The 19,419-nt window shown below is 42.8% G+C and overlaps 2 protein-coding genes across 11 annotated transcripts in view; one reads left to right on the plus strand and one right to left on the minus strand.

Moving 5' to 3' along the window:
* The window catches only part of KIF1A (kinesin family member 1A), a 229,126-nt gene that overhangs the window by 99,523 nt on the left and 110,184 nt on the right, over positions 1-19,419 (minus strand). For all 7 annotated transcript variants that reach the window (XM_073674513.1, XM_073674511.1, XM_073674514.1 and 4 more), the window contains exons 7-11: positions 15,455-15,566; positions 11,530-11,607; positions 10,911-10,976; positions 9,295-9,312; positions 8,387-8,462 (exon numbers count right to left, since the gene is read on the minus strand). In XM_073674513.1, coding sequence (XP_073530614.1) covers positions 8,387-8,462; positions 9,295-9,312; positions 10,911-10,976; positions 11,530-11,607; positions 15,455-15,566 — 350 coding nt within the window. The remainder of the gene's footprint in view (positions 1-8,386; positions 8,463-9,294; positions 9,313-10,910; positions 10,977-11,529; positions 11,608-15,454; positions 15,567-19,419) is intronic.
* Positions 5,115-19,419, plus strand: part of LOC141259066 (allantoinase, mitochondrial-like) — a 202,745-nt gene continuing 188,440 nt past the window's right edge. For all 4 annotated transcript variants that reach the window (XM_073674520.1, XM_073674522.1, XM_073674521.1 and 1 more), the window contains exons 1-2: positions 5,115-5,277; positions 8,469-8,565. The gene's annotated coding sequence lies outside the window, so the exon portion shown is untranslated. The remainder of the gene's footprint in view (positions 5,278-8,468; positions 8,566-19,419) is intronic.

The following is a 19,419-nucleotide window of genomic DNA, read 5'->3' on the forward strand; positions in this document are numbered from 1 at the left end:
GAGTCTTACCATAGCCTATAAGCCTCCTCACACTGGCATGTCACTCTCCAAGAGGAGCAACGTTACCCCTTAGACCCCAGCCTCTTATACAGCCAAATCAGATCTCATATTTTACACTGAGGAGGAGCAACACCCAGAAGCACTGCATCTGCAAATTGAGATTCTGTTTTGGCTTTTATCCTAAGTCAGATGGCAAGGCTTGTTAAAGGGTCAATATTGACTTTTAGGCTTGCAACTTCTAATAGGTGGCAATAGAGTTCTAGTCCTCTTCCTCTCTGAAGAGGCAATTTGCAAATGTAATTTCCCAGAGGAGCATTGCATGGCCTTTATGACTCCTCACACTGGCATGCCTCTCTTCAAGGAGAAACGTCACCCCTTAGATCTCTATGCTGATGACACCATATCATACACTTCCTCACCTGACATTACTCCTGCATTACTACAAAATACCAGTGATTTTCTGTCTGCTGTCTCTAACATCATGTCCTCCCTCTATCTAAAACTGAATCTGTCAAAATCTGAACTCCTTGTGTTTCCTCCCTCTACCAACCTACCTAAATCCAATATTGCCATTTCTGTATGTGGTTCCGATCACTTGCACGCTCATGTCACCTGCACCGCAAAAATATCTCTATAATTTGACCTTTTCTTACTTCTGACTCTGCAAAAACTCTTACTGTTGCTCTGATTCATTCTCATCTGGACTATTGCAACTCTCTACTAATTGGTCTCCCTCTTAGAAAACTCTCCACTCTCTAATCTACCATGAATACAGCAGCCCGGATCATATTTCTGTCCAACCACTACACTGATAGCACCACCATACCTCTATTGACCTAAGATAACATCATCTATAATTCAAACCTCACACTCCCATCTCCAGGACTTCTCTCTTGCTGCACCACTTTTCTGGAATGCATTATCCCAGGCAATGAGGTAGAGGTTAAGGCTATGTGCCCACGTAGCGTTTTTGCGACGTTTTTACGTCCGTGAAAACGCTTGTAAAACCGTCTGCCATGCAAAGCAATGTGAATTTGGCACGCTAATTACACATCATGTGCACAGCACATCCGAATTCACATTGCTTTGCATTGCATGAAAACGCAGCATGACCATTTCTACCGCGATTACGCCGCAAATTTGCGGCCATTGAGGAACATTGAAACGCAGGTATATGTGGATTTGCTGCGTTTCAATTAAATTCAATGGCCGCGAATTTGCAGCGTAATCGCGGTCCGTGTGGTACCTGAGATGAAGAGGAGACTACAACTCCTCTTCATCCCGGCTACCACCCGGTGAAAAAAAGAAATAAAAAAGTTAAAAATAAAATAAACCTGTATATTCACCTCTCCGGTCTTCTCCCGGCCACGTCCTCTCTCCTCGGCGTCCCTCGGTGTACTTGCAGGACCTGCGGTGACGTCATTTAGTCAGCTGATGGTCACGCGACCGCTGACGTCAGTGGTCAGGTGATGGTCGCGTGACCATCAGCTGACTAAATGACGTCACCGCAGGTCCTTCCAGTACACCGCGGGACGCCGAGGAGAGAGGATCGCCGCCGGGAGGAGACCGGGGAGGTGAGTATACAGGTTTTTTTATTTTTAACTTTTTAATTTATTTTTTTTTTTTTACTATAGATGCAGCATTTAAAGCATCTAAGTTGGTCACACAATATAAATCCATGCCAGTTGCATGGATTTATATTGTGTGACCAACTTGTCAAGCACTTTTCCAAGTGATGCTCAAAATCGCTTGGAAAAGTGCTTGAAAAAAAGCATGCAAAATCGCATGTGAAAACGCTGAAAAAAACGCTTCTCTCTGGCAGAAAAAACGCATGTAAATCTGCATGCGTTTTTTTCTGCCAGAGAGAGGCAAAAACGCTCTGCATCAAATCTGCTACGTGGGCACTTTGTGTAGTTTATTAAGCTGTGTGTTGTTGTTACCTACACTGAAGGTGTTATCACTAGGACATTATCATTGCCAGGTCTGATGTGCAAGCAACTGTTAGTCTGACTCTGCCCCCTCCAGGTCATTGTCAATAGACTATGTACATACAGAGCCTGATGTGGGCGAGGGAAGCTTTCTTAGCTCTGCTGCAATCCACAATTAAAAACTCTGACTATATCAGAACTTCTGCAATCAGTAAACTATGTGATACATCATTAGATTCAGCGTCTCTGCCTCTACTTCATGCTGCTCTCATATGCGGTAGAAAAAACCTGCTGACAGATTCCCTTTCATTCCCAGTATCCACAGTTTCAAGCATGCCCTTAAAACACATTTCTTTAGACTAGCCTATCACCTCAATAATCTAATTAACTATCCGATGTTCTCTCTTCCATGCACTCAGGAGCACTTTGCACCTCTACTTGTACAGATACTGGCTAGTGACTAGTTCTTGCAGGGTTTTTTGAACATCCCTATTTATTTTATTGATGGCTGGACCTTACATGACAAGCATTTTATTTTTACCTTTTTGTGTCACCCCTATTTTCTCATAGATTGTAAGGTTGCGAGCAGGGCACTCATTCGTCTTTTTATGTGTTGAACTATGTGTTACTCTTTAATGTCTTATCTTGTTTGTACAAGTTCCCTCTAAATTGTAAAGTGCTGCAGCGCTATAGAAATAAAAAATTAACATTATTAATATTATTATAATATTGAATGCTTCACAAGAATATTACAATTTTATATGTGAAATTTGTTGACGTACAGTGTTGTTGCACATTATGGGTGTTGGCATATCTCCCAAGTTTTAAAGAAAAAGATGTTCCGATCAAGTGAAAGGTATAGTGCCACATCCTTACCCACACACCCCATAGCCACACATATTTACCATTCAATTGACCACATTAAGAAAATGTATGAAAGTGATGGACAACCCCTTTAAGGCTGTGTCCACACTACTGCTAAACCCTTTCACTATAGGAACAGAGCAATGGAAATCCATTTGGGGAAGGATTCATCATTAGATGCACACTAAGGGCGCCCGACTGTCCCAGTTGAAGTTTATCAAGTTTCTGTCAAGGTGTCCATTACACATTATTTCACAACTAAGTTCTTGTTCTTATTACTCCACACAGAAGCCATCTCGTCAGTTTCTTTCTGTTTCCAGGCCAAGGCATTTCGCAACTGTGAATGACATAGAGTGGTGTTAAATGTATGGAGGGTGTGTAAACAGATGCTATGAGGGCCTTGATTTGGAAAAAATTTTTGTAAAGGCAAAATGTGAATAGTTAGATAAGCGAGGTGAGGAGATAGGCCAGTCTAAAGAAATGCGTTTTTAGGCCACGCTTACAAATTTTTGGTATTGAGAATTAATCAAATTGTCCTGGGTAGTGCATTCCAAAGAATTGGCGCAGCACGCGAGAAATCTTGGAGACGGGAGTTGGAGTTTCGGATTTTTGAAGATGTTAGCCTTAGGTCATTAGCGTAACCAAGGGCACGGGCAGGGTGACCGATAGAGATAAGGGAGGAGATGTTGGGTAGTGCTGAACTGTGGAGTGTTTTGTGGGTGAGAGTGATATTGGACCCTGTACACATACAGGGTAGAGGCATCGGTGTAGCGGTTGGAAAGGAAAATGATCCTGGATGCTGCATTTGTGGCACCCCAGGGGTCCGGTTGCCACAGTTTCATTGCCTCCCTCACAAGGGAAGCAAGGAGCGGTCCCCTAATCAGGTTTACCAGCATACAACACTTTCCTGGCTCCAGACTAGAAAGGGGAGCTCCTCCCCTTAGCAACTGGGATCTGGAGGCGGGGTTAGTAAGAGTGAGTTGAGAGGAGTTGTATACAGGACAGCGACGAGGAAGGACCTGAGGAAGGACCTGGGGAAGGGAGCTGTGTACAAGCTCGCCCCAGAGGAGAGAAGCGCAGAAGAACCGGACACCGGAGTCCGAGGTTGTGGGCCACTGAAGGCCCAGCAGCAGAAACCGGAGGGCAGGAGACTGCAGGTCTCCTGGCCCCATCAGACGCCCGGCGACACAGCAGCACCGCAGGGCCCAGCACCGCCACGATGGAGCGACACATAAGGAAGGCCCGAGCTGCCTGCCATATGGGTGAGGAACAGACGTTTTACTCAGGGAAGAGGGCCGCAGCATAGCTGCAAGCAGCAAGGCCAAAGAGATTAGCGCAGAGGGAAGGCCTACAACTTCACCTGTCGAGGTAGATTCCCAACTTGCTCCCAGGCCGCCCGGACCTCTACTACCAGCAAGTACCCGTGCCCCGGTCTGCTAAACAACTGCAAGTAAAGATAAGTGGAAACCGCCATTAAGTTGTGGACTGGTTATTATCTGCGCCATCACCTGCACTACACCGCATCAACAACATCTACCCTATCGAATCACTATATCCTGCCCTGGGGCTAAGCTCTGCCTATGGAGAGCTGAACCAACTCTGCTGCGTCACCATCAGCTCCAGTGAATCTGCACAGCAGCAGCGGCCCCATATAGCCGCATACCACAGGTGGCGTCACAAACGTTATATATAAAAACTTTATTCCTTTTATTTTATTCCCCTTTTATTGACCACCCTGGGTCACGGACCGGGTCACTGCCACTGTGACATCCCCCAGCACCGACCGGCCCAGCTACCGAGTACCCCACGGCCCAGGGAGTGTGTCACATTAAGGATGGACTGGAGAGGGGAGAGTTTAGTAAGAGGGAGACTGATTAGTAGAGAGTTGCAATAGTCCAGGCGAGACTGAATAAGAGCAACAGTAAGTGTTTTTGCAGAGTGAAAGGTAAGAAAAGGTCAAATTCTAGAGATGTTATTGAGGTGCAGTTGACATAAGCAAGCGAGTGATCGGATGTAGGGGGTTAATGTAAAATCTGAATCAATTATGAACCCAAGACAGCGGGCATGTTACTGGGGAGTAATGGTAGAATCATAGACGGAAATAGCAATATTGGTTATAGGTAGGTTATTAGATGGAAGAAACACAAGGAGTTCAGTTTTTGACAAATTCAGTTTTAGCTAGAGGGAGTGTAAAGGTGGAGAAGAAGGCTAACACACTCCAGTGGTTATATTTATGGGAAATGTATTTTACTGTATGTGTTTTAGCCTCATGGGCTGCAGTTTTTCTGTTCAGTCGGGAGTGATAGGGTTAACTGTAGGACAGCCCAGAGTGGAGAGGAGTTGGTAGGGGTTTGCTGTAATGGAGTTCCTGGGTTTGGGAGAAAATGTCAATTTCAGTTAGAGGAAGGAGAAGGACTCCCAGAAAGCTGTATTCTGGTGTGTGAAAGCCAGTAATGCAAAGAACGGCAGAATCTCCTCTCAGCAGGCAAGTTGGGGAACCTAACAGAAGAGGTTTAGAGCACAAGTGAAGTGTTAACCAGACCTGGAGGTTCGCAGTGAAGAAATACGGGATCAGCCAGGTTGGAGCACGTCAGTAAGGTGGTAGCCAGTGAGAGGTCCCTTATACGGCTCATAGATTGCAGCATTGGGTACAGTGGCTATCACATTACACATTGACCTTGGTAGTCATGTACCAGGAAGATGGGTATCCTTTTTAACCTGATGTACCATAGAAATGTCCACCACAAGAATTGTGCCACCATCCAAAACTGCTACGTGTTTGCCTATGTTATGTAATGTATTTGAGAAGTGTACCTGCTACTGTTTGTATATAGTTCTAACACCTAGTAAAAGAGAGTATATTTTTCTAAAACTGTCTGACTTATTCTCCGAAAATGTGAAGGGTCCACACCTCCACCATGATACTGTAGAGTGCACCTTGAGAGCAATGGTTAGTGTAAAGAACGTTAGTGCACAGACCCAGGGACCTATCTGTATGGTGCTTCTGAAGTAAGTCTCAGCCAGGGAATTCCCTTACAGGAGGACATAATGTTAGAGACTGCGGAAAGACAATCACTGGTATTTCATAGTAATCCAGGGTTGAAGTACGGACACAATGTGTATAATTGGGTGTCATCAGCATAGAGATGGTACTGAAAACTGAATCCATTGATGGTTTGTCCAAAAAGTGCATTATATAAGGAGAAGAGCAGGGGACCTAGAACTGAGCCCTGAGGAACCCTGACAATAAGGGGAAGAAGAGAGGAAGAGGAGCCAGAAAACATACAGTGAAGGAGCTGTTAGAGAGGTAGGAGGAGAATCAAGACAGAGCAGTATCCTTGAGGCCGATAGAGTGGAACATAGTGAGGAGGAGAAGGTGATCCATAGTGTCAAATGCTGAAGAGAGATCCAGGAGAACCAGCATGGAGAAGTGATCATTAGATTTAGTTGTTAGTAGATCATTAGATATTTTAGTGAGGGCAGTTTTAGTAGAGTGTAAAGAGCGGAAACCAGATTGAAAAGGGTCAAGAAGAGCGTTATCTGAGAGATAGCGGATTAGATGGGAGTAGACCAAATGTTCCAGGAGTTTAGAGATGAAGAGGAGATTAGAGACAGGTCTGCAATTAGCAGATCGTTTATAGCCGAGGGATGTTTTTAAGGCTGTGTGCCCACGATGCGTTTTTGGTGCGTTTTTTGGTGTGTATTTGCAGCGCGTAAACGATCCAGAAACGCATTTCATACCTTATCCCATGACTTCCTATGACATTCTGCAAGTTCTGTGCACATGGTCAGGATTTTTTCTGCGCAGATTTTACTCGCAGAAAAAATACGGACATGACCAATTCTTGTGCATTTCTGCATGCGTATTTGCCTATACAATGCATTGGAAAAACGCATCAAGCCTTAAGTAATGGATGTATGCTGGTGTGTTTAAAGGAGGAAGGAGAGATACCAGATGAAAGAGAAAGATTAAATATTTACTTAGGTGAGTGGTGACCGCAAAGCCAAGAAATCTTTGGAGAATCTTGAGACCGACTGGCTGTGGTCAATCCAATATGGCAAACACTTTTTCTGGGTTCATAAGAAGATCACCAGAAGAGATGATGCAGCTGAGGAATGGTAATTCTTGCCGCTCAAATAGATATTTCTCCAACTTGGCATAGAGATGATTTTGCCGCAGTCAGGGCCAGCTCCAGGTTTTTCTGGGCCCAGGGTGAAAGAGTCTCAGTGGGCCCCTTTAACACATACCATGATTCATGGTGCACAGATACCGCAGAGAAATATATATATAGTACAATGCAAAGATTTTACTTCTTACATTACATGAGGGATATCTATTGTAAATTCCACAATAGCTCAGAAACCGGCGAATCGCTCCGCACAGTAAACTGGCCCACATAAAATGCTCCATACAGAATACTGGTCCCCATATAACGCTCCATACAGAATACTGGCCCCCATATAACGCTCCATACGGTATACTGGCCCCCATACAACGCTCCATACAGAATACTGGCCCCCAGAAAATGCTCCATACAGGATACTGGTCCCCATATAACGCTCCATACAGATTACTGGCCCCCATATAACGCTCCATACGGAATACTGGCCCCCATATAACGCTCCATACAGAATACTGGCCCCCATAAAATGCTCCATAAAGAATACTGGCCCCCATAAAACGCTCCGTACAGGATATTGGCCCCAATATAACGCTCCATACAGGATACTGGTTCCCTTATAACGCTCCATACAGGATACTGGCCCCCATGCAGGCTGTTCCCCCCACATAACGCCCCATGCAGGCTGTTTCCCCCTTATAATGCCCCATGTAGGCTGTTCCCCCCCTTATAATGCCCCATGCAGGATGTCACCCCCCTCTCTTTAAAATGCCCCATGCAGGATGTCACCCCCCTCTTTATAATGCTCCATGCAGGATGTCACCTCACCCACCCCCCATATAATGCCCCATGCAGGATGTCACCCCCCCCCCCCTATAATGTCCCATACCTCCATACATTAAAAAAAAATCAAATATTCACCTCACTCCTCCTCACCTGCTGCGCTGCCTGTGATGGCTCAGGGGAGGGTGCGGTGGAAAGACGTCACCACACCATCTGACCTTAGACGTCGCAGGTAGCGCACAGCAGGAAGACAGCAGATCTGCGGAGGCACGGGGAGAGGTAAGTATCCGGCTGCCGGGGCCCTGAGCAAGCGGAGGAGAAGGGCGGGCGCTGGCACCGCTCTCCTCTGCCCATAGCCCAGCGGGGTGCCCGACCACGAGTGGGCCCCCCCCCCCTGCTCAGGGCCCCGGCACTTGCCCGGGTGCTGACGCCGGCCCTGCTTGACTGGTACTGCTGAAATTGGTGGGGTTGGCTAACTTTCATCCAATGTGTATGGGGGTCTTAAGTGATGGAATATCTAATAGCCCCCTAATAACAAAACCTCTTTAAAACCTCAAGAATCAGAATAGAACTCAATAGTCCTCTAACAGGGCTCATACACTTACATCATAGTGGTGGCATTGACGAGTATGTTAGTATACATATCAAAAGAATGGCATGTGTGGTATACAAGTATAATAAATGTATTACCTAAGTTCTCTCTTAGAAGCCATGTGAGTACAGAATCTCGATATGGAATAAAGTCTGTCTTCTTCTTTTTCTTATTCTGTAGAAAATAGGAAGATGGGTTACAAGGTGGCATTACTACAATGTTTCCTGCCTACATTCCCACGCCAACATAATGATGTAATGCAAGAGAGATTCAAAAGGTAAAAGTGTTTTGATAACAAAATAAATACCGTATGCACTTGTTCCCCCAAAATTTTGGAGGAAAATCGGAGTTCGTCTTATAGTCCAAATGTAGTTTATCAGTGGAGCGTGGTCACAGGAGGCAGGATCGCCGATTTCAATGACGAGTCGAGATCTCAATTTGCTCATGTGCCACCTCCAGCAGCCATTTTCCTAAAGCCCACCGCCGGGAGTTCATTGTGTAGAGTGGGCACCTGCCTCGCATCGCCGACATTTTCCTGAAGTCCACCACCGGGAGATCAATGGTTCCTGCCTCGCACCACCGGAACACCCCCTCTTCCCAGCCCAGGTTCCCCTGCATCACCCCACTCCTGCCGCCACCGGCTTCCTGCAGCCGCCGGTTTCCTGCAGCAGCGACCCAGCCTCCTGTGACCCCGCTCTTAAGTTAAATTCGGTCTATAAGGTGGCCCCCATTTCACATTAAAAAAAAATTCCTATTTTTTTTTCCCTATTTTCCACTTCTAATTTTGGGGTGTGTCTTATGGCCGGGTGCATTTTATAGTCCAAAAATATGGTAACTATTATTACTAACTAAACAAGGTGTTACACAAAGTGAGTTAACTGAGAAATAACAAGAGTGGAGCACAACAGAGCCCTTTTAATTTCCTGACATTAGGATAATATAGAGTATGTGTAATTCGTAGGACCCTTTAAGGTTGTGTCTCAATATTAATTAATGAAGATCTCACCTTATTAGTTCCGGAGTCCTGTGTAAAAAAAAGAGAAATTATATTGGTTATTAGACACTTGCATTAGTAACTTTAGTAGTCATGTGAAAAAACATTTGATCGATTTTTTTGTGTATATATGTGACCTGTTCGGAAGCATTAAACAAGTTCACGGTCAACACAATCGGAAATGGTACAAAGCTCTGTGCTGTTGTAGATACGGTGTAGGATGTCTTAACAGTACAAGCAGAGAGCTAAGTGGAGGATCCAGTGCCACTTATGGCGCAAGTACCATAGCGCAGCTACTACAGCTATACCTGTCTACAGAGAACCCTCCAGAGATCTGGCCAGCTTCAGAACAGCGCTTACAAGCTACATGCTTAGGAGACCGACCACCACTGATAAACCTCAGTGTTGGCCAGTAATCTAGGTAATGAGCAGTGAAAAATAAAATTAAAAATTCTAACATTCTTGAGAACAGAGAGGATTTTTTTTCAATCATATCTATTTTTTGTTGTTGCGAAAACCCTTTTAAGTAATTATGTAGAGGTATTCCACTGGAACAAGTCATGGTGCCTGGAGGACACTTCCTCCAAAATTCTGAGGATGTACACATTAAGTAAGAATGACACAGGGTATTGTGTTGGTGTTGTTACTCCTACTTCCCTGTGCAGGAAAATATACACAGGAGGTAATACAGGACAGAGAGCAGAAGCAGGTCCTTCTACCTCCAGTGGGTATCATAATTCGTCTGAACTTTTCGGATGCTGATCCTAGCCCTGTTTACAGTGGTGGAGACAATATGGGTGTAACATAGCTACATTTTAGCAATCAATTCTAGTCTGCTGGTTCAAAAGCTGATATTATCTTGTACTGGAAAGTGTATAAATCCTACAGAAGAAAGTATGGGTCATTTCACCCCTGTGTATTGAATATGCAGTCATATTAGGGAACCAGTTAAACAAAAAAACAATTTTTGAAAGAGCTGGAGAAAGTTTAAACTACATAAATGAAGTTAGAGCACCACTCCAGCATTTTTTTTTATTTCAGAGCTGGAGTGGTGGAACTAATCTAAGTTCCCTGCCCCTAGTCTTATACTTACCAGCGACTGTCTTCAGCTCTTCCCAGCACCACTCCGGTCCTGCGCCGCCATCTTGTGACCACAACTTCTGACTGACCAGAAGTCAGAGGTAACTATCACAAGCTCTCAATGTCAGTCTATGAGAGTCTCATTCTGCCTCTCATAGACTTACATTGAGTTGTAACTTCCGGATCCCCCAGTACACACTGGAGTGATCCGGCAGGTCACAATCTGCAGAAGACGAGCAAAGCAACGCCGATAACAAATGAAGACGGCGGCTGGTGAGTATAACACTAGGGGCAGGGAGCTTATATTAGTAGCACCACTCCAGCAATAAAATGCAAAAAAAAACCCGCTGGAGTGGTGCTTTAATAAGAGGCATGGAAGAACTCTGAGGAATGGTTGTCAAAACTGAATCCTACTCAAGAAAAGGCTGAGAAATCCTGCCATATCTTTATATAAATATGTGAAGCGTCCTTATCAAACACAGTGTAATAATTTATGACCCATGATGACTGACAGATTCTTACTGATCACATTATAAGCATACACTTACCATTTCAGCAAGAGCAGAAATCACTTTCCCCAGGGTTGTGAGAGACTTATTGATGTTCGCTCCTTCCTTTAAGTGGAGAAGGGAAAGACCCAGGTGTAAATAAAATTATAGGTGCAATGTGGCTCACATAGTCACAAGTTTCCTCCTCTTGTCCAGATATCCATAAAAGTAGCAACACCCTGTGTCCCAAATCCATATAATGTCATTAAAGTATAGACGGCCCAGGATTTTGGGCAGTCATAGCAGAGAATTTACAGTAATCTGCATTATTTAAACTCCAAAAAAGTATATTCTTAGAAATGTTGGATGTATAAAGGACAAAGACTTCTCCATTTTACATGGCCATGTCCAACGATTTTAACGTTGGGAATTATGTAGCATAAAATAAAATGATAGCAGTTTAGTTTTTAGAATGGTATGAGGATTAAATACTAAGGGTGCCCACAAAATTATTAAAACACACAATACACAACACAAATGAACAAAAGAATTATCTTTCCTATTCTGAAGTCCTAATTTTACAAGGTTTCCTATATCCTTTAATCCAAAACCCCTTTTATTTTGCAATTTATACTTAAACATTTTTCCTTTTAGAACATAAGGACTAATAGTGTCTCACCTTTAACCTCGTCCCTTTGGCTCCTGTGGAATCTGCTCTTTCGCTTCCTGCAAGATCCACAAGGCTAATTTTGCTAACCTACAAAGAAGAAGAATGCAATTTTCTCAATTCATATTAGCATAATACAAGATATATCTGACACAACACTCCTTGGACAGGAAAAGAGTATTTATTGTTGTATTATGGGCTGCAAATAGACTATCTCAGACAATACAGCACTAGAGCTGCCGCCATAATCATGTTTGATTACTAAGACTTTAATATGGGTCTGAAAGTTCAGTCTCATTTGCCACCATCTTCATACATTATGGAACATAAGAAGACGAGGCTTCTGTAGAATTCAGCACTTTTGTGAATCAACAAGAGATGGATGAAGTGAGTTCTGCATAATTTTGTCATTTAGTTTGTAGTCATGAGGCGATGGAAAAAAAAGGTAAAAAGACGGATGTAAAAAAAAAAAGAACAGGATGGGGAATAGATTTAGAAGCAATACTGTGAAATCAAGTAAACGAGATCACGTGAAAGAAAGACCAAAGGACATTGAAAGGCATGGAAAAATATGGGTATTTCACATGGGAGAAAATACTATTGACAGCATATCAAGACAATATGCAGTATAGAGAAGAGGCAACTGATAAAAGTAATTGTAGGGAAAGGTTTTAACTTCAGTTACATCGGAAAGATGACAACTGAATGAGACAAGACTAGAAAACGGGGAATACCATGATAGGAGGATTAAGATGAGTAGATATGATTAAAGGCATTGTCTCAACAACAACTACTGCCTTTATATTATTTTAGGGGTGTGAGACAGTGAGGGTAATCCATATTGAACTGCTGGAGTGCATTGTAGTCACAGCCACGGCTGTGGTTACCATGAAAATAAAAGTGAGTGTGGACTGGGTCAAGTTATTTGACCAAGTCAGTTTAGGAAAACCTGTTTTGGGCTTTTATTTTTGGAGAGATCTGTAGGATGGTAGTGGGACGGATCTCTCCCTCCAGTCTGGGTCTTATAAGTGGCCCATGGACACGGTTTTCACTTAAACCTGCAGTTAAGGTTTGGCAGTGTCAGTTTTTGTTTGGATTGCACATGTAGCAGAGCTGAAGGTGCTGTGGACGTATGCCTGGCTGTATGAAGCCAACACAGACCAGAGTCAGCAACATGCTCAAACACGATAGCACCTGAGAACCTTACGGGGGTGCAAGCGCTGGCGGTACTGGACTGTATTTACGTGTTCCCGGCTGCGATCCAGAGGTGAACAATTTTCATTTGTGCAGTATTTGGACAATAAAAGATGTTTTATTTAAGTTGCCTGGGTCACTGTCTCACTAAATTCACTGGAGTAAACGCTGTTGCCTTACATAGGAGAACAGATATAAAAGAGTAATTCCTGTTTGGGAGAATATTTGGCCAATTATTACCCGGATGCCCATTCATATCCTGTTCACAATACAAGCCATAGTGAGTAAATAGGGGTCTTCATTTTAAGACAACCGCATGAATAAAATTAGTAACAGGTAGGTAAAAAAATATATCATGGAACACAAACCACTAAATATGTGCTAGACTAGCTAATTCTCTCGATCTTCACCCTATATTCAGATTTTTGGCAGTATGGATGGGTCAATTTCTCAGATTAACAGTTTGTAGAATAAAGGTAATATGAATACGTTTCCTCTTGAAATTAATTGATATGTGCTTAAAGGGTTATTCCCAAAAAGTCAAGTTATCCATTATTCTTAGGATAGGTGATACCTTGCTAATTGGGATTGGAACTGTGGAACCTTGAGAATGAGATCTGCAGCCCCGTCCTGAATGGAGTGTAGGGACCATGCTCAGCCTCTGCTCCATTCGTTGTCTTTGGAGCGGCCTATGAGCTCTTTCACACATCAGTGTCTCCAGTACATGTGGTGACAGTTTCCATACATACCGGAGACACTAACACACGCAGACCTATTCAAATGAATGGGTCTGTGCACATGTCAGCGTGTTTCCACGGACCGTGTGTCCGTGGGCAAAACACGCTGACATGTCCGTATTTTACCCACTGCACGGGCCACAAAACGTCCCACACTGATGACACATGGATGACATCCATGTGTCATCTGTGTGACACGTACCGGCGCTTGGGAATCAGCGATACAGTTAGCGCTGTTCCCAAGCGCCGGGTGCTGAATGCTGCCCTCATCATTGTTCCTGCCGGCGCTGTGATCAGCACCAGCAGGGATCATGATGATGGTAGTGGTAGTGCAAATCGGTCCAAGCACAGACAGCTAATGCACGGACTGGCGACAGGTCTCCCCACCTGAGCGTGACAACTTCACATGTATTTCTATGAGACTGTCACGCTCGGGTCAGAAGGGCTGCGGTCAGTCCGTGCACTGCGGTCCGATCTAGAACCAATTTGCGTGGATGTCTGAATATGCCCAGAGGATATGTGCAAACATTGAATATTTGTAGTGTTTTTTTAGGCACCAAAAACCAGAGTGTTGGCAGGGAAAACGCTATATACACTACACGGTTTTTCACATGTTTTCCGAGCGTTTTTACTTGTGTTTTTTTTCCACTCAGATGAATGGGTGAAAAATGCTGCAAAACGCTGAAAGAATTGACATGCTGCAGATTTAACAAAATTCATTCATGTTTCACCATCCTCAAGGGAAAAAAGCAGCATGTGCGTTTCAGAAATCTCATTCATTTTCTGATAATGTAAATTGCTGCATTTTTTAACCTTGAAAAACATGTGACAAAATGCAGCAAAAACATACTATGTGCACAAGCACTTATCCTCTATGTCTACTTTGTAATTATTTGCACTACCTGGAATCTATTGGATGAACTTCCAGCTATATGCTCACATGTTTGATGTTGCAGATTTTTCTGTACCATTTCTGCACCCATTAAGTAAAATAGGTTACTTGCATTTTTTCGAAAACAAGAAGGGTAAAAAACTTTGACGGGAGCGACGCTAGAACGAAGGCGGCAGCAAGTGAGTATCAGACAGGGGACAGGGGACTTACATTTAAAACACCACCCCAGCAGTGCAATAAAAAAAAGCTGGCGTGGTGCTTTAGAACACACATAGAAAAAATAACAAATACTTCTGCTGTATCCATGAGGAGAACACTGTTCTTGACCCGTCACCTTCCTCAGAGCTGAGTGAAGACATTCTCACTGAGGCACCCATGAATCAGAAAAACTGAGGAAGGTGGGAGTTAGGCCTCGTGCAGGCGACCATATCTTCTGTTTGTGTGCTATACATTGAAAAAACGGATTGAACTTGGACCAATGTTATTCAATGGGGCAGTGCAGATGAACGATTTTTTCACAGACCAATTTGGAGTGCGAAAAAAATCGCTACATGCTCAATTTGAGGCCACGTGCACACGTTCAGTATTTGGTCAGTATTTCACCTCAGTATCTGTAAGCCAAAACCAGGAGTGGGTGATAAATACAGAAGTGGTGACGTGTTTCTATTATACTTTCCCTCTGATTGTTCCACTCCTGGATTTGGCTTATAAATACTGATGTAAAATACTGACCAAATACTCAATGTGTGCACGTGGCCTAACTCCGGAAATCAGATGAGACTCACCATATCAAGTCTATGGGTGCGAGAAAAAAAATTGAGTGCCACAGTATAACACTTACAGATACTCACAGATAAATTGCAATTCTGTAACATAGGAAACTGTAAATGGTCCTGTAAATGATTAATAGCTATTGCTGTTAAAAATAATGTATTATATATGGACTGCACATGGATAACAAGTGAGAAAAAAATCATGCCACTTTTCTGGATGGCACTCTGAAGAATTTTTTATAGTGTCATGTGAACCCTAAGTGTCATTTATTGATCAAAAGATACACAAAAATAACCCACAACATATTCTGTGTGACTTACGTAATGTTGACCATTCTCACCTTCTCGGTGCTGGTCTGGGTGTCGGCATCATGCCTACGTTGGGTGAAGATTATATTAAACACGGCGTGGGATCGACTGCTTGTCTCATTCATGTTTGTGGCTGCAACAGTTCTGTAAAGAAACAAGCAAACGTAAGAAAAATAAAGAAACATTTCTGGTTTGTTAGATTTCCACAAAAAAAAAACAAGTTTTCAACTGAAATTCTTCTGTGGTTAGAAATCACTTTTACACACTTTATGGCGCCTTCTGGTTGATCTTAAAGGGACTGTCCACTACCTGGACAACCTCTTTTTAAAATAGGTACTCTCCCTCGTAAAATAAATACAAAAGATGCTCAACTTCTGCACTGGCACCATTTCAACGATGTCTCCCTAGACGTTCATCTGACATTGTTATGGTACGTGAGCCCTGCAGCCAGTCTTGTGTAGCATAATGTCATGCAAGCCCAGGGAGACCCAGTTCCGGCATTACTAGTATCTGTTGTTTTTATTTTACAAGAGGACTACTTAGTTGGAAAAAGAGGTTGTCCAGGTAATAGACAATTCCTTTCATATTTCTTCTTAGACCATTCACCTAATATGTTCAATGATGATGGTAACACATGCTTAGTACTTCAGTCAGATCAACCCGATATTTTTGTACATGGGTAGTGGAGTGATTTTTGCTATTGTAATGACAAAATTGGTGAAGGTGTAAAGCGCGTTATTAAAGTTGTTTGTATGGAGGCCTCCCTGTGACGATCTTCCATTGGGCAGCACTTTAGTAAGTGCAGTTCGACATGAAGCCTTTTGGATGTTTGGTTTTCTTTCCAGACCCTAAAGCAACACGTAGTGGATGATTACTGCACAATTGAGCAGCTGTCCACACCAGCTGGAAGGTGTTTTATCCCCAGCAAGGTCCGTCCATAGAGTTGTGCCTACAGCCAGCACTACGCTATAAGATTAGTTGCATTTCTAGCTTAGACCTATTATGCCAAGTTCAGACTACTATGAAAGGGAGCGCACCTTTATTTTATGTTTTTTTTCTAGCGTACTGGAAGTAAATTCTTCTTACCAGCACTAAAAACATAAGGCGGACAACCTAAGAGGGAATTAAAGAACAGTAGGGCCGTAACGAGCAGTAACTGCAATACTACACATAAGAATGTTTTATAAATTGTTCCAGTTTAAAAATCGTGACGTTTCCAGGATCTAGAAGACAAATATATTTTAGGACAATCCCCATAATATTCATTATAATTAATATATGCCATTGCTGTTAAACAAATGTGGTTACCAATGTAGAGTCCATCCGTTCACCTTTTCTGCGTCGCACAAAGACACGGTGGTTGGAACCAAAGATCTCAAATTTGGACTCATCAGACCAAAGCACAGATTTCCACTGGTCTAATGTCCATTCCTTGTGTTCTTTCGCCCAAACAAGTCTCTTCTGCTTGTTGCCTGTCCTTAGCAGTGGTTTCCTAGCAGCTATTTTACCATGAAGGCCTGCTGCACAAAGTCTCCTCTTAACAGTTGTAGAGATGTGTCTGCTGCTAGAACTCTGTGTGGCATTGACCTGGTCTCTAATCTGAGCTGCTGTTAACCTGCGATTTCTGAGGCTGGTGACTCGGATAAACTTATCCTCAGAAGCAGAGGTGACTCTTGTAACATAGTTTTTAAGGTTGAAGGAAGACTAAGTCCATCTAGTTCAACCCATAGCCTAACTTGTTGATCCAGAGGAAGGCAAAAAAAACCCATGTGGCAAACACCAAGCTCCACATTGGGGAAAAAATTCCTTCCCGACTCCATACGACAATCAGACTAGTTACCTGAATCAACGCCCTATCAAGGAATCTAGTATTTATAACCTGTAATATTATACTTTTCAAGAAAGGCATCCAGGCCCTTCTTAAATTTTAGTAGTGAATCACTCATTACAACATCATGCGGCAGAGAGTTCCATAGTCTCACTGCTCTTACAGTAAAGAATTCCCGTCTGTGATTATGTTTAAACCTTCTTTCCCCCAGGCGTAGAAGATGCCCCCTTGTCCCCGTCTCAGGCCTCAGAGTAAAAAGATCAGTAGAAAGGTCTTTGGACTGTCCCCTCATATACTTGTACATAGTAATAAGATCACCCCTAAGCCTTCTTTTTTCCACAGTAAATAACCCCAAGTGTAATAACCTGTCTTGGTATTGCAGACCCCCCCAGTCCTCTAATAACCTTGGTCGCTCTTCTCTGCACCCGCTCTAGCTCAGCTATGTCTTTCTTATACACCGGAGACCAGAACTGTACACAGTATTCTAAGTGTGGTCGCACTAATGACTTGTATAGAGGTAAAATTATGTTCTCCTCATGAGCATCTATGCCTCTTTTAATGCATCCCATTATTTTATTTGCCTTTGCAGCAGCAGCCTGACACTGGCCACTAAACGTGAGCTTGTCGTCCACCAATACACCCAGGTCTTTTTCAGTTACAGTTTTGCCCAGTGTTTTACAATTAAGCATATAATTCTACATTTTATTTCCTCTGCCCAAGTGCATTACCTTACATTTATCCCCATTAAAGCTCATTTGCCATTTATCAGCCCAAGCTTCTAGTTTACATAGATCCTCCTGTAATATAAAATTGTCCTCCTCTGTATTGATTACCCTGCAGAGTTTAGTGTCATCTGCAAATATTGAAATATTACTCTGTATGCCCCCTACAAGGTCATTAATAAATATGTTAAAAAGAAGGGGCCCAATACTGACCCCTGTGGTACCCCACTGTTAACTAAGACCCAGTCTGAGTGCTTTCCATTAATAACCACCCTTTGTTTCCTATCACTGAGCCAGTTCTTAACCCACATACATATATTTTCCCCTGTCCCCATTGTTCTCATTTTATGTATCAACCTTTTGTGTGGAACCGTATCAAAAGCTTTTGAAAAGTCCATATACACAACATCCACTGCATTTCCTTGGTCCAGTTCAGAACTTGCCTCCTCATAAAAACTGATCAGATTAGTTTGACAGGAACGGTCCCTCGTAAACCCATGTTGATATTGGGTCATGAGGTTATTCTTCTTCAGATACTCTAGTATAGCATCTCTTAGGAAACCCTCCAGGATTTTACCCACAGTAGAGGTTAAGCTTACCGGCCTATAATTTCCAAGTTCAGTTTTTGTCCCCTTTTTGAATATTGGCACCACATTTGCTATACGCCAGTCCTGTGGTACAGACCCTGTTATTATGGAATCTTTAAAGATTAAAAATAATGGTCTATCTATGACGTTACTTAATTCCTGCAGTACTCGCGGGTGTATCCCATCCGGGCCCGGGGATTTGTCAACTTTAGTGATTTTTAGACGCCGCCATACTTCCTGCTGGGTTAAGCAAGTGACATTTACTGGAGAATTTTTTGTTATCACTAATCATGTTTTCTGTCATGCGATTTTCTTGTGTAAATACGGTTGAAAAAAAATCATTTAGCATATTGGCTTTTTCCTCATCCTCATCCACCATTTCACCCAGACTATTTTTAAGGGGGCCAACACTATCATTTTTTAGTTTTTTACTATTTATGTAGTTAAAGAATATTTTGGGGTTATTTTTACTTTCTCTGGCAATGATTCTCTCTGCCTCAATCTTTGCTGCCTTGATTTGGTTTTTACATAATTTATTTAATTTTCTATATTTATTTAATGCCTCATCACTACCTACTTGCTTTAGTTCTCTAAATGCTTTCTTTTTGTCACTTATTGCGCCCCTTACAGCTCTATTTAGCCATAGTGGTTTTCTCCTATTTCTAGCATGTTTATTCCCATAGGGTATATATTGTACACAGGTCCTATTCAGGATGTTAATAAATGTCTCCCATTTGTGTAGTTTTATGTCTCAGGATATCGTTCCAGTTTATTGCACTAAGATCATCTCTTAACCGTTGGAAATTTGCCTTCCTGAAGTTTAGTGTCCTTGTAACCCCTCTACTACACATCTTATTAAA

The sequence above is a fragment of the Phyllobates terribilis genome, unplaced genomic scaffold (assembly GCF_046119375.1).
Source record: "Phyllobates terribilis strain yellow unplaced genomic scaffold, ASM4611937v1 Scaffold_3__8_contigs__length_932513732, whole genome shotgun sequence".
NCBI lineage: Eukaryota > Metazoa > Chordata > Amphibia > Anura > Dendrobatidae > Phyllobates > Phyllobates terribilis.